At 41.1% G+C, this 16,245-nt stretch overlaps 1 protein-coding gene across 6 annotated transcripts in view; it reads left to right on the top strand.

Moving 5' to 3' along the window:
• Nucleotides 1-16,245, top strand: part of VPS13B (vacuolar protein sorting 13 homolog B) — a 399,672-nt gene that overhangs the window by 293,967 nt on the left and 89,460 nt on the right. For all 6 annotated transcript variants that reach the window (XM_083749735.1, XM_083749736.1, XM_083749734.1 and 3 more), the window contains exons 35-36: nt 1,562-1,699; nt 8,396-8,800. In XM_083749735.1, coding sequence (XP_083605861.1) covers nt 1,562-1,699; nt 8,396-8,800 — 543 coding nt within the window. The remainder of the gene's footprint in view (nt 1-1,561; nt 1,700-8,395; nt 8,801-16,245) is intronic.

Here is a 16,245-nt window from a genome sequence, read left to right as displayed (position 1 = left end):
AAAAACTGACAGAGGAATGTGCTAACTTTTAATTTAACCTTTGACTTCCCATGTAGAACTAAAGTCACAATTACTTGGTTTCAGTATGTTATTTGAAATTACACAAGGTTTAATATCTGCCAGGTTATATAGCAATCCTGTGATTAAGTCAAGAAATGCATTCCAAAACAGACTTTTATATGTCCATACCACACTGCCATATGTAGACTATAAGCAAAAGTATGAAACTACCGTACTTGAAAAGAAAGCACCGCATCCTACTTGTTAATAAAGCTATTGGTAACATATTTAAATTATCTAACTATCAGGGAGCAGTATTCTCTGCAAGCATCACTATAGAACAAAAGAGGATTAAGGGTCATGGTGGTAATGCAGTGTGGGATTAAGCCAGAATGAAACAATTTTGTGGCTAAAATTCTTAAAGCGGTTCTTTTTAATGCTCAAGCACTGCAGCTACTTAAGAACAGAAAACAAAACACCCAATAGAAATATTATAACAAAGACTGTGGGTTGCCATAGATTTTAAAAGTTTTATGCAGTGCTGATTTCTCATATACATTGTCCAGGACATGAAGAAAGACAGAGAACTGAGAAGTACCAAATGTGAACTTTTAGTCACAATTGGGAATATTAAGGATTGAGCAAAGGGGTTTCATTAAAGAGGGCCAAGAGGAAAAGCTACCGAAGTTAACTTCAAAAGCCTAGTAGTAAAAGGGGATTGCAATGTCAGTGAAACTGCAAACTGTATCAAATAACCCATAAGTAGAACCACTCTACTGCATTTCCAAACATGTGGTTTTCTGATCTCTAAGGCTTGTTTATAGTTTATTCCTTTTCTTATTTGCTTGCTTTTACTTTTGTGCTTATCGTTTGAAAAGAATGCTACAAAATTCTCAATGCATTGCTAATAGAGTTAGAAATTAGATCACAGACCTATTTTGAATGCATGGTTAATAGGCACCTATTAGTTGCACTGAACTTAACTGTTTATACATGGCACCTTTAAACATTTGATGGTAGTATCTGATGATTTGCAGCCATTTCTATAATTATCATATTATAGTATTTATATGAGATATATGTGTACACTGTGGCCCGGTTTGCAAGACAAAGTAAGCCAAACCATGGTTTACCAGGGCCGGCTGAATGCATGGGCTCCTGGACAGACCCCATACTTCTGGTTTAGTTCTCTCCTCCCTAACCATGAGCTGTTGTAAAAGTTTGTTCTTGGCTACAGTTTGTGGTTAGTGAGTAGATACCATAATCACAAGCCTGGTTTGGACACTTGGTGTTGCACAGGAGCAGAAAGGACCAGGGAGGAGAAAAGCAGCTGTGAGTTCCTTTCCTGGAGGCCACCACTTCTCACTCTCCCATCAACCTGCAATTTTCCTTACTGTGTCACATGAACCAGGACTTTATCTATATAAACTAGATGGTATATGAACCAGCCATAGATATTTAAAAGCTATGAATGCGCATTACTTCCCTTCACTACTTTATTACATTGTTGGCTGTCGTGTATTAGCAACATGTCATAACCAGACTCTTCTCACTGTGGTAGACCCTGGAAAAACTCTCCCAGAAACTCTGGACTATTGCAAGACTTGGTTACAGACAGTGGCAGGGGAAATCGATGCTAAAAGCGGCATCCCACCTCCTCTCATCTCATTGCAGATTAAAGACTTCCTCAATGGACCAGGTAAGCATACCGTTATAATTACTCTTACAAAGCAAGAGGCACAAGCGACAGTTAGGTAAGGTTCAAAGTCTCCCTCTTTCTTTTAACCGGTAGTCTTCACTGGGTAACCAAGTCCATGCTTCCCAGTTTCGTGTCCGATTGTGGGCTTTTTGTCCATCAGTTTTCCCAAGGATTGTTGTTCGTTCCAATTCTGCAGTAAACAGCGAGTTTTCCCAGAGAAAGCAGCAGGAGGAGAGAAAAAAAAGCCCCACTCAGACATGGACATGGAAATCACACACCTGTGCTCGGAAAGCAGATTGCAAAAGGAAGGCTAGATAAGCCCTTAGTGTAGTTTTTGACAAAATAGTATCAGTAGTAATTCACAGTAAACAGTATGGAACCCTCAGCCAAGAGTTGATCTGGGCTGTTTGAAAACCCACATGCATGGAACAAGTTTCAAATGATCTAAACAAAATAATCTAGGTGGCACTCCACACATAGGGCAACATGACCATATAAATAGTCGATAAAGAGAGTAAATACATCGCTACAGATGCTGGTATTTAAGTTGTGTGCCATTCTATAAATATGTGGGCTGATGGTTTATGTTAAATAATTCCTTAAAATTATATCACAACCATAAATATTCCAAGGTGTATACATTTATTATTGATTACTGTAGGGACAACTAAACTAAATTTGTTTTTCAGCACTTTTATTTCAACTCTTACAAATGCTAGCAAAATAAATTCCAATTATCTCAAAATTTATATAGTGAATAAATGTCAAGCTATACTGTGTTTTTTAAACCAGCTCTTTCCATTCATTTGTAAATTACTTAGGAGAAATTTATTCAAGATTTCAGTTTTTATGTAACTCACTTTATGTGACATTTTTTATGTTTTTATGTAACTCACTTTATGTGACATTTTATACTAATAAATGCAAATGTGTCTGCGAAAGATTTGCCTCCTTAAATTTACATTACCTGTTTGTAATGAGAGAGAGAGAACTTCCCTGAGGTCTCCTTCCCCCTCCCCCTCTCTCTCCACACCTATACTAAGTACATTTGCACACACTGAGAAGGGACTTGCATGCTGCTAGGTTAATGTATGAGAGAGAGAGAGAAGGAGACCTCAGTCACCAAACTGTGGTTTATTTTTAAACAAACATCCTTAAATTTAGCACATCCACAAGAGTTGTTCTTTTGTACATGAGCTGGTAGCTTTTAAAGTTCTATTTTAACATGCACCATCTTGTTCTCTATTTGCAGACTAATAGTGGTGAACTGCATTTGAAAAGATGCAAAGTTATATTAAGCCCTTGTTGGTCAGCTAATTGTTACTGGCCATGATGGAGATTATCATATTGTTTTATTACCTCACTGTTCTTTCTGATGGATAATTTAATATTTTTCAAAGATGAAAACATCAAATTTGGGAATGTTTTGGCTTCGCGACATACTTTATCCCAGTCTTTGTGAAAATATATTACAAAAACTCAGCAATTCATAAAGTTTAATATACCTAATAGTCACTAATTCCAAGTCTAAAAAAAATTCAAGCTTTCTTCTGCCAAAATGCACGCCCTTCTTGTTTTCTTGGAAAGACCTGTATGTATGAAATTATAAAGTTCATCAAATTTTAGCTGTATGAGTTATTTTTATGTACAACATTTTATCCAGTAAAAATTAAGGAATATGATAGATTCTGTTTTATCTTTCAGCAAAGAGGCTGCAAGTGGTTTGTTTGTCTAGGTTTTCCCCTCCCCCACTTCTGTTGGTCGCATGTTGTGATGAATAACATGCCTCTCGCCATACATAAAAAAGCACTTTGTAGGGTTCCCTCCCCCTTTACCTCCAAAGGCAACAATTGTACCCATTAGCAAGGTCAGTGGTTTGGAGAAACCTGGAAAATAGCAGCTACCAGAAACCCACTACAATAATATCTCCAGCAGGTGATAGATTAGTTGGAACAAATTGGAACCATTGCACTTCGACAATCCTGGTTTCTTTCAAGCTGTTTTAAAATGTCGTCATTTTAATACACAGCCTCAGCCCTGCGGAACAGTCCACAGCAGGTTAATTTGAATCGTATGATGTGTCACTGCCCTCAGTTGACATGAGCTCCATTCCATGTGTGAAGCCATAATAAATCCATTCCCAACCGAGGCAAATTCCCTGTGAGAAGGTGAACTAATCCAGGCCTCACACTGGCATGTTAGCCCTCCATAATTGAAAGCAGGGCCACCTGTTCCCAGCACAGTTAGCCTATAGAGAGAGAATTAGCATTAGATCAGATACTTACTATATTGAAAAATCATTCATATTTTTGCGAGTTCAGCTGTGGGCTGCTTAGCATGACATCATATATAAACCTAGGAATGTGCCCACTTGATCCCAGTTTAACAGTTTTGTTAACCATGGTGTTGGTTAACTTTGAAATGAGAATTTTTTGATTTAATGAGAGCTGACATGTGAGAAGGGGAACTGACCGGGGTGCAGACTTTTCTAATTAACTTAGGGTCATTTGCAAAAACACTCAAACACTCTAGTAGGGTTTTTTTTCATTGCTTTGTTACAAATAGGTTTTTGAAATAGTGACGTAATTGGATAGCTCCATTTCTTAATAGAATGAAGAAAACTGTGCCAGATAGTAAATATTCATTAACACAGGTATGGTTTTAGTTGTTGCAAAGCATAGTTCTAGGAAATGCTTCAAACAGCAAGAAATAGTACCTTCTCCATCCATATGAGATATCACAGTCTTCATAGTCTTGCTTTTGTTTTCATCAAGTATCTCTCTTCACACCCCAAAAGCCCTTGAGCTTTTAGGTTTTCACTATATGTCTTAATTTTGGATAGATTAATTGTTGCTGAATTATGGATGAGGGTCTTATTTGTATTCCTTGGGTGTTTCAGTCTGTGAACTGGAGAGCCTTTGATCCAGTGGATGACTCAGCTGACAGAGGGAAAGGGAGATAGTTTTCACCAATTCATACTCCACCACTACAGCTACCTTAGCCCCCAGAATATCTATCCAAGAAGGAGCAAATCATGATTGTAATGGATCATGATTGCGATGGAAATGGTACATACTGCTTTTTCCATATGTACTTGCAAAGTAGGATAGTGAAAATAGCAACAGTGGGAAGCAAAAAGAACGAGTTTCTGTCCTCTTCTTTTCCCTTCCTCCTCTGCCATTCTGATAGATTTCACAGTGACCTGGATATGCTAAACTAAATCATGGCCAATAATGAACCTTTGGTGTAAAGTGGTATATAAATTATATTCAATAAATAAATGAACACAGGAGTGTACAGCTTCCTGAAGAGGAGTTAGAGGCTGTTTCAGTCTCTCATGGTAATTTTGCTGCTGCACCATGCTGAATGTAGGCACAGCTTGGCTTAGCATGTCATCAAAGCCAAGGCTTGTGGTTTAGCGCTCTCCAGATTAAGCACATGCTGCAACCAAGGTTTGTCCTACAGCAGTGGTGCCCAAACTTTTTTCAAGGAGGGCCAGATTTGATGAAGTGAAGGCCCGTGAGGGCCAACCAAAGTTGTTGCGCTTTTTAAAGAAATTGTTGAGCTTTTTTTTTTTTTAGGGTTGAAGTTGTTTAGGGTTTTTTTGAGGATTTTACCCCATAAACTGCTGAAGGGGCCGGATTAGGCCCCCAAAACGGACTTTGGACATGTCTGTGGTAGAGCCTTTGGCCAACAAGGGAATCAAAGGTGTGCTAAAGGTGGGAAAGGAGATTGCAGAGGAGCTGAATGGATTATTTGCATCTGTCTTCAGAGCAGAAGACTCGCAAGTAACATAAAATTAATAAGGTGAAACAGGAGAGATGCGAGCCGGGAAGGGTGACAGAAGTGCCGGCCGGGCGGCGACTCACCTCACAGGCAGTGCGCCATCCCTTTGGCCCAGGCGAGGCGGCGGCTGCTGCTGCTCGGTGACCTCCTCGCCCGTCTCCTCGTGAGGGAAACGCGGTGTCGGGGCGCCTCTGGTGGAGCAAGGCCACTGGCCTTTGCCTTCCCCTCCGCCTTCCTCCTTTTCGCCGCACCGCCTGCGCCTCCGCCGCCTCCCGCTCTCGGCGGGCCCTCCCGGGCGTCGGGCTCCGAGGGCAAAGGCGCCCCTCCTCAGCCCCACTCCACCACGCCCATCTGCAGCAGGGGCCCCGCCGCCGTGCTCCCACCAGCCGCCCTGGCCGCTTCGCCTGCCTCCTCCTCAGGCTCGAAGCCCAGGTTGTCCCGGCTCCAGACCTGCCTCGAGCAAGGTGAGAGAGGCAGCGACGGTGAGCAAGACGAAGGAGGAGGAGAAGGAGAAGAAGCGCCGACGACGACTCCGCCGCCGATGCCCGGCGGGTCCCACAGCCACCCCAGCTCCAGGCCGCCAGGAGGGCAAAGTCCCACCATGGCCCCCCGACCCTGGACGAAGGCCGCCTCCGCCTCAGAAATTTTCTCTCAGGCCGGCCGAGTAACGGCGCGGGAAGGGAGCGCCTTCGCTTTTTCCACTGCCCGCCTTCCAGCCCCCCAGCCCCGCCCACAGCGCGCCGCCTCGCAGGGGGAAGCAGGCTGGCGGCTACACGGGCCACATGACGAGGTCTGGCGGGCCGGATTCGGCCCGCGGGCCTTGTGTTTGACACCCGTGTCCTACAGTTTATGGCTTGAGGTTGGTCTGGGAGAGCTAAACCCTGGTCTGGGGGACTCTTAAGTGAAACTATGGATTAACTCAGTGCAGCACAGTGCAAAAAGATCTCAATCTCCTTTCCCTGAGCCTGCATCATGCTAAGCAATGATTTGGCTTAGTGCAGTCTTTCTCACATTTGGGTCCCCAGCTGTTGTTGGACTACAACTCTCATCATTCCTAGCTAGCAGGACAGTGGTCAGGGATGGTGGGAGCTGTAGTCCAACAATAGCTGGGGACCCAAATTTGAGAAATACTGAATTTGAGAAATATTTGAGAAATACTGACATATGACTTGAACGATGGAGGAAGCTGAACTAAAATGAACAGAGAAATTATTTTAATGAATGGGAGCATCAAGAGCTGGACAATTAAAGTGGAGATTCAGGGCTTGGAGAAGAATAATGGCCAAGAAAAGAAAAGGAATAAAAGTATAGGATAGGTCTTTTGTTCATTGTATCATTAGTCCGGCATCATGTACAAGCAATAGCAAAGGCTGGGCAAGGTTGTTAGCTTTAGCATTTGGATCAAGAAGAAAAGGAGAAAATAGACAAGCTTTTCACATTACACAACTTTTAAAGATATCGTTAAGGAACATACCTCTCAGATAGCATCAGGTGAACAACTAGAACGACCTCCCTACAGGCACTACATTAGAAGCAAGTTCAGTTGGCATCAGATAAACTTCCAAGTATGCATGTTCCAGTTCCAGTTTGGCAAAAACATCATGAAGAACTGAGATTTTGAATTCAATAGTTAAATGAGAACAATGTTTATAATCCAGTAAGGAGCATGAGCACACTGAAGACTTTCAGCAGTCCCTCAGGAAAGCTTAAAAAGCTGTTTGGCAGTTTAGTAACATGAACTTCCAGAAAGGAAACCTTTGGTCCGGACTGTGGTCCAGTTCACACATAAAGTTAAACTAAACCATGGCTAAGTGTGACTATGGGAGCATGTGGATAATCCTAGGAAAAACTTGTGCTGTGATGCTTCTCTGGTCCTGTTGTTGCCATGTTACCTGGGGCTAAGGCATAGTTTGGTTTAGCATTATGGCTGAGCTCAGGTTCATGGCTCCTCTCTCTGAACACAAGCCATACATCAAGAACCAACTTTGGCTAAAGCTCATGGGTTGTTTGAAGCAGGTGTGGCAAACCCTTGGCTCTGCAAATGTAGCTGAACTACAACTCCAGTCAGCCCCAGCAAGCATGTCCAATGGCCAGGAATGACAAGAGTTGTTGTTCATCACCATCTGGAGGGCCAAAGCTTCTCCACACTTGGTCTAAAGGGAAACAAACCATGAACTCAGGTGTAGATGTACAGTGGTACCTCAGGTTACATATGCTTCAGGTTACAGACTCCGCTAACTCAGAAATAGTGCTTCAGGTTAAGAACTTTGCTTCAGGATAAGAACAGAAATTGTGCTCCATTGGCGCAGCAGCAGCAAGGCCCTACTAGCTAAAGTGGTGCTTCAGGTTAAGAACAGTTTCAGGTTAAGAACGGACCTCCGGAACGAATTAAGTACTTAACCCGAATTAAGTACTTACCTCTGGGTAGTAGGACTGCAGCAGGACTGAAGGAGAAGCAGCATAACCACAATTTTTCCTTTGCATAGTTTTACTTTAAGGATTCCCAACACTTTTACTACATAATCCCCTCCCCCCATCTGTAAAACAATGTTCTTCTCATTATGTGTTTTGTTAAAACATTTGCTGCAAGGGCTGCACTTTGAATATTTATGAAATTATAAATGCAATTAGCCAAGAACAGATTGCTGAATAATTTGGGTTGTATTTAACTATGTTTTACTCAGAGTAGGTCCATTGAAATTAATAAACATGACGAAGTTAAGTCCACTAATTAATTAACTTGGAAGTAGGAAGCCAGGTTATTACCTTCTTTGAAAAGCAGAACTTTTCATTTGAACTTTCATTTTACAGTAAATTAAGTAATTGTTTGAGGATGCATAATTTTTATAGGGGGGGAAATGGTTAAGACAAATTTCTCTCTCCACCCCTACTTTCCTATTTGTCCCACAGCGGAGATAAATGTGGATATATCAAAGCCTCTGAAAGCAAATTTGAGCTTTGTCAAGTTGGATCAAATAAAACAATTTCTGAAAAAGATCAGAAGCAAAAGTGATGATGAGACTCAGGAGGAAAATGCTTCAGCAGCTGATAGCCTTCCAAAGAAGGATGACACATTAACATCCCAGTGTTACAAAAGCCAGATTTCTGACTCTGAAGACCATGGTGATGGAGGACAAAAGGCATCCCAAGAAAACTTATGGATGGGCATTTCCTTTTGTCAGAAGGTTTCTATCCACACCACTCAGATTGTCATTTCTATGGAAACTCGTCCAGATCCTAGGAAACCCTGCCTATTAACATCTTTATCAAATCTCAGTGGAAATTTGAGTGTCAAAGCTAGCTCAAAGAGCAAAGGTAAGAACATTTTAAGTCCTACTTGTTTATCACAATGGTATCATGAGAACACTGAAATAGAAACAACTTGAATTAGACACAAGGCACTGGTAGTACCAGTGGATTGACATGCCTGTCTGTTGCTCCCATTTCCAGTACTTAAATGCCAGAGATCTCTAGAAACAATTTTATTCCATGGCTCACCTGTGGTTTATGTAATTTTACTTAGATTTGATCCCTGAAAACAGAACTTTAATTCTGCTTATTATTGAATTTGCATGTCAGAATATGTGTGAATTTGCATGTCAGAATATGTGTATGGTTTAGTTAAACTGAGGAAACTGCTAAAATAATTTAAGTTAAAATAATATATGTGCTTGAAACAAAAATAATGCAACACTTATAATATGCTTTGGACTCTGAACTAGAATACAATTTGTTTATATTGATTAATTTGCAAGTTATCAACTTGAGTAAAGCATTGGCTCCATAAGATACAATAGCACATAAAAGTACCAGATGATTTACTGAATATGCTCCTGCATTATATGTGTATGAATGATACCCATGACTTTGTGGTATCTACTATGTGCTCAGAGGATCAGTACAATTCGCCATCATAGGCCCAGTTCAGATAAACCAAGGTTTAGAACTCGGAAGATTGGTCCATGTGATCTTGTGCCTCCCCTCTTGCACATATTAATTGTTACCACCACCACCTTTCTTCCTAGGTTTGGCATTAGTTGTTAGTACTAACCCAGTGCAAAAATTAACCAGATAATTTAAGTGAGTTTCTGGATCAGTTCAGACAAAATGTGAAACCATGGTTTAGCATTTCAAGGACAATAGGAGAATTTCAATGTTGAATAAATCAGTTTCTTGTGATGTCCAGACACAGGAAACCATAATCTATTCTACCTGTGGTTATTTAAACCAACTAGTTCAAATCCTCTAGCTGTAGTTTCAGAGCCTGAATTATTCAGACTAACCACAGCTAAAATAAACATGTGTTCCCCCAGATTCAGATATAATGGTAAACTGTGGTTAATTCAAAACTAAACGTGGAAGCTTTCAATTGTTCCCCTTGATGCATAAAGAGAAGAATGAAGAGATGAACATGTATGCCTGAGGCTCACTGCAGGATGTTCTCACAATGTTAAGCCATGAGGGCTGGGGAATTTGTGACCCTCCAGAGGTTGTTAGACTCCATCTCTCAACAGTCAGTACTGCCAATCATCAGATTTGATGATAGTTTTTATCTGGAAGGCCTCACTTCCTTCATTCTAGCGTTACACAATTACACATGAATTGGGCTTATGAGTGTACTAGGTTTCATTCTGATCTGGTTCGCTGGTGTCAAATATACAAGAGTGAGTGTGGAGTGCTTTGAGGAGTGTGCACAATTCTGTGGTCTTTCCCTTTTTCCTGTGACCTGGTTTTCCTGGAGCCTAGTGAGTGGCATGTGAATATCACCCAACAGAATTTGAGACATCTGTCCCGTTTGTTCGATAAAACAATGGACTATGATTGCCATGAAGGGAACAACTCTAGACAAACCTTGAGCTCATACACTCTGCTGCCACTTCTCCTATTGTGGCACAGCCACAAAGAGAAGATCAGAGATCTTTGGCTTCCAATTTTGACTAATAGCAGCTTGTCATTTTGTCCAAACCAGGACAAACTATGGTTAATCTTAACTATAGTTTATTAAGGCAAGCTGGCTGTGTAAGCAAAGGTTCAGTGTTGACTTGTTTATATAAAAAAACAGATAAATTGTTGTTTTGTCGGAATAAAGACAAACTGCAAACTGTAGTTAGTCAAAAGCAGAAGCAAAAACTTCCAATTCCTTTGCAAATATGCTCAAAAGGGGGGGGGGGTCACATGAGATGGAGATTCATCAAGGGTCATTCCCATAATAATAAACCATAGCTGTTAAGTCTGAACAACCGTAAAACATTTGGTGTTTTATTGAAATATTGGAAGCGTATTGAACTGGGGATGAAATACTACTTAGCATATACTAAATCAATATGCCATAGATTTACTTTTTTAAAAAATGATAATTTAACCATCCTATGGTTTGAAGTGGGGGGACGGACGGAATCCATGTTGAAATTATGAAATCAAGTTCCAAGTTTTCTCCACTAATTCCATTAATTATTGGAAGAACACAGAGCTTAACTGAAAAGCATGGATCATAAGTGGTTTATCATTAAGCGTTTGAATTTAGTGCTATTTTTTAATGCTATGTTGGGGAATCTCATAATAAAAGTCATTTAAATTGTACATTTTCCTCACTGGATATTGGCCAGGTTTTAGTGAGTTGGCATAAGTAGCTTAAGAGATAAAGATAGCGATTTGTAGCTGAGAAATATAAGTTCCAGGCCAAGCGAGGTGATTTATAGCTTTTTCATCAGGAATCTTCCTTCTCGGGCCAATAAATCTTAGCACTTTTTATTGTTTTAAAAGTTAAAAATGAAAAATTTAAGGTTCATAGAACATGAAAGACTGTGGAAGTGCTAGAGGCCAAAATAATTTTTATCCATTAATAAACTGCTGTACAGACAAGACCAGCTAAGGCATTCCCACCCTTTTCCAGTTGTGTCTCAATTGTAGCATGAAAGACCACCGGCAGGAAAGAATACACGGCATTCTTAACATATTTACGTACTTATGAGCCCATCTTGTCAGTTCTGATTGTCCTTTTCAAACGCTTTTCCCTCAGCTTCTCTTGCATTATTGCTCATCTGGTATGTTTCAATTTCTACAAGAAGTCCCTATATCTCCAAGCCTAGAGTCCTTCCTGTTCTATATGAGGCTGTAAAGAGCAATTTGGCAGGCTGAGCAGTAGGTATCACTGATTCTTGAACTTCATCCATCTGTTTCAGCAACATAATCTTAGTGGGTGGGTGGGTTGTACCCAGACCTGGTTCCAGGTCTTGAAGGCATATTCTCATCTGCAAGACTTGTGCTTGACTGCAGCTTGACAGTCACCCTCACTCACGTGCCCACTCACCCAAGTTGGCGGGTGGCAGTGGTGACCAAGAGCAACAGGCGTGGCCCAGAGAATCAGAAAGAGGAGCATGAGGCGGCTTCTTTTCCTAGCCACCATTACCACTTGCTCAGTGGCCCTTTCCTCATGAGTTGTGGTGGCTGCTCCTAACAGATGTTGCCACTCACCATTTCATTTCTTTGGACAGGCAAAAGAAGATCAATGGCAAGTAGCAGCTGCTGCCACTATCTGCCTTCTGCCCCTGTCTGGAAGAGAAATGTGAGGGAGTGTGGGGAAAAGGATTGGTAGCTGTCAGGGGACTGCCATCTGAACAGGGGAGGGAGGGAGGGGAATACAGAGAGCCTCTGATGCTGCTGAGGAGCAGTTCCTTGTCCAGCGGTGAGGGAAGCCACACCTCCAGTGGAGCAGAGGGGGAAGGGGATAGCCTGGCGAGGGGAGGCCTCGAAGATGTGACTGAGAGCCCAAGTCCCTCACCTAGCCCAGCTGGCCAGGAAACAGACATGCCATTTCCGTCGCCCAGCTTGCGCAGAGGGATGAAACGTAAGGAGGGGAGGCGGAAATTTGAGGTGTCTAAGTTCTTATGTTGGGGACGCAGGTGGCGCTGTGGGTTAAAGCCTCAGCGCCTAGGACTTGCCGATTGAAAGGTCGGCGGTTCGAATCCCTGCGGCGGGGTGCGCTCCCGCTGCTCGGTCCCAGCGCCTGCCAACCTAGCAGTTCGAAAGCACCTCCGGGTGCAAGTAGATAAATAGGGACCGCTTACCAGCGGGAAGGTAAACGGCGTTTCCGTGTGCAGCTCTGGCTCGCCAGATGCAGCTTTGTCACGCTGGCCACGTGACCCGGAAGTGTCTCCGGACAGCGCTGGCCCCTGGCCTCTTAAGTGAGATGGGCGCACAACCCCAGAGTCTGTCAAGACTGGCCCATACGGGCAGGGGTACCTTTACCTTTACCTTTACCTAAGTTCTTATGTTGGGGTAGAAACCGGAAGGGGCAGCTCCCGGAAGCTGCAAGTGACTAAGACGGACATGAACTTTGGGGTTCTGCACTGTAAATAGTTTGCACCAATAAAACCTGTAAAAGACAGGTCGGAGTCCTGCCTGGTTACTCGCGAGCAACCACTTCCACACCTGACAGTAGCCCTCGCTCCTGTGGCTGTAGTGGGACTTCACAGTAGCTCACAAACCATTGATTCCCATTGATGATGGCATATTCCTCCATTCTAGAAATCTCTTCCACATAGTTTTCTGTTATGCAAGGGAGAAGCATTATAATCTGCCCTTCTCCCTGACATGCTAGGTAGTTTTGGCAGATGGGGAAGGGTCCAGGTGGGAGGAACCCATCATGTGAGTGACCGCCCACCTGCAGTCTGAAGTGGCACAGCCCAAATGCAGGTTGAACATTTCAATGAGAACTAGCACATTCTTCTGCAGTCAGTTATGCTCATACACATACATGGTATGAAGGAAACTGTGAATTTAAAAGCAAACTGCATGCAGATTTCAAGAATGTTTTTAATTCAGTAAGAACGCATAATAAAGTCATAGCAGTGTCAGACCTAATTAAAATGAAAATTAATCATTGAAGGGGAAGAACATCACTAACCAGATTGTGAAGAGGGAAAGGCGAAGTGATTTCATATTTCTCTTACTGTAGCAATAATGAATTTCAAGCTGATCAAAAAACAAATAAACCCAAAAACCTCCCACAGTTTCTTGATCTGGCTGTAATAATTAATGTAATGAATACATTCTTGTTTTTAATCAGTAGCAAAACATGTTTCATGTGTTTTAATCTCGGGCATTTCGAGTAATTTTAAAAATAGAAAATACTCATAGGAACAATAGGATAAATGCATTGAGTTTCATTCAGTTATACATTAGCTGATAAAAAATTCAGATAGGACTGCCATAGAATATATATTTTTATTAAAGTTTTACTGTGGAAATATATAGTTCCACAGGTAAGCGTAGTTTGCCTGAACATAAAATTGCAGTAGCTACATCTAAAAAAAGAGAGAGTATAATATTAAAAATATGTCAGTCGGCCCCTTTTTATTTTTCAAGTTTTATGGATATACCTTTTGAGCTGAATAGAGCTGATGTTGGCATATGAAACTAATACACAAATACTTCACTGTGTTTCGGGTTTTTACAATCGCATAACTATGGTGACCATCTGCAGCAGCTGCATTTTACGAATTATTTGCTGAAGCAAATGGCGTACAATGACAAAAAGTAGTCATCTCAGATGGACTGTTAAAACAGACAAAATAGCATTGCTTGCCTTTTATACAGAATGGCCATCTGCTGTACAGATGTTATAATAAGGAATGACTTCAGATTCAATAATTGTAGAAAATGTTCATTAAAACCTCAACAATTTGCACTTGTTTACTTGAATCTGCATAATTCTCCCATGAGACAACACAACACACTTGGTTTTTTATTTTAGTTCTCACTAGCATTGGCTTTGATCCTTTTTGATGTGCTGACTTTAATAAACATAGTCAAAAGGCGCTGTTCAGAAAACATCATGGAAAAAACTACAAAGGAACAATTATAGCAGCAGAAACTACTCTAATCCCTTACTTACGCAAGCTATTTTTAGTGAAATATGTTTTTTTACAAATTTTATTTGACAGTATTTTATAAACAGTGTAAAAGGCCTCTTTTCCAGATGAGTCTTTGTGTAAGAGATGGAAGTTGGTTTGTAATGTAAGAAGAATCTTATGTGCCGAGAACCATTTTTAAAACCCTCGCTTGGGAATGTGTTGAAGGCATGTTTCCTCCTTTGTGGAGGCAAAAACAAGAGCTTATGACCTCGGCTAATGACTTTAAAAGAGTTTTGATTAACTGATAACCTTGCATTAAAATATTTCCCCCCAGATATTACTAATTAGGACCTTTTAATCAGGAATTTTAATAGCTAGGTTTTTGTCCTACTTTGTACTTTCATAATTCTGAAAAATGTGGTTTCCTTTTACTAGTTGTAACTTATATATTTTTTCTTTAAAAATGACAACAACACCTCGATCCATGTAGAGAAATTCCACCGGCAGAACATGCTCTGAGGGGTCCTGCTTGCAGAGCCACTGCTTGAGTCTTCTGTGTGCAGAAACTCGAGCTAGCAGAATTCCACATGTTTAAACAGACACATTGGTGACGCATGCCCTGTGGTTGGGTAGTCTGTTCTTCCGCTTGGAGCTAATCACGTTTCATATTTATGTGTGAAATGTTTATAATGCTTAATGTAATAATAAAAAATAAGTGGTTTACATAAAAACAATAACATTCCTAAAAGCTAGATGAAAATAAGATTAAAAACAACACAACTGTATATTGCAAACTGAGCAGCGCACAAATCAAAAAACAAAATGTTAGAAGTTGCCCCACTATGCACCCTAGCATTTTGCACAGGCTGTAACTTCCAAGCTAGGTGCAAGTGAAGCTCCACAGACAGCACATTAAAGTAATATAATCATAATGCTCCCAATGCATGGGCCACCATGGCAAGACAGTCCCTGCCCAGGAACAGACATAGGTGGTGTTGTGCACTCTGAACCACTGAGGTCACCTGAGTCCCTAGAGACAGCAATAACTGGCTATAGGAGTGTCCTCAGACTATGCACCTATAGAGGAAATGCAACACCATTCAGAGCTGGTGCACAATCCATTCCTGGACCTGGGAACTAACTACCCATCCATAGGATATTTGCCTTGTCTAGATTCAGCCCACGACTGCATCCAGGCAGCAGTTTAGCACCCGCTCAGCCTCTTCTGATCCAGATGTTACTGAGCAAAAGAGTTGGAATCATCAGTATGCTAGTAACACCTTACCCCAAATCTCCTTGAGATCTCCCCTGGAGACCTCATACAGATATTAAATAAGATTGGAGTTATTAAATGGAGTTGGGTCTTGAGTTCTATACCAAGCTTTTAAAAATGTATATTCTGTTTACAATTATTATTTAACTTTTCAATGAAAACAAGGGGTATCTACGTCAGAGAGATGTGTGTATTGTATGGCTCCAACTTATAATGCATTTTTTTTTAGTTTCCTTTTGTGCACCTCAAAATTATGCAAGCAAAGCTATAAATACATTTTTCAAACAGTCCTTAAATGGTCTTGAGGTGGAAGGAAGGAGTAGTGATATATGTATTCTGCAAAGTGAAAGGATCCATTTAAAACAACAAACCTCTTTAGCCAGAAAGGACTTTAGTGCCTTGGGCTAGAGAAGGAAATGTACTGTATAGCTGCACTTCAGAATAACATCTGTTGTGGTTTTTATTGTGTGTGATATTTTATCTTTAAATATTCAGCAACACACACACACAAAATAGTCTAAATTTCTTCAAAATTCTTCAAAATGTAGTGCAGTGGAAATATTTGCAAAATATTAGAAATCAGAGTGGTTAATGATGAGTATTGAGCAGAAAACATTCTTCCCCAACTGAGA

The sequence above is a fragment of the Podarcis gaigeae genome (genome assembly GCF_964106915.1).
Source record: "Podarcis gaigeae genome assembly, chromosome: 7".
Taxonomy (NCBI): domain Eukaryota; kingdom Metazoa; phylum Chordata; class Lepidosauria; order Squamata; family Lacertidae; genus Podarcis; species Podarcis gaigeae.
Note: the sequence above shows the minus strand (reverse complement) of the source record. Positions and strands in the feature narration are given on the sequence as shown.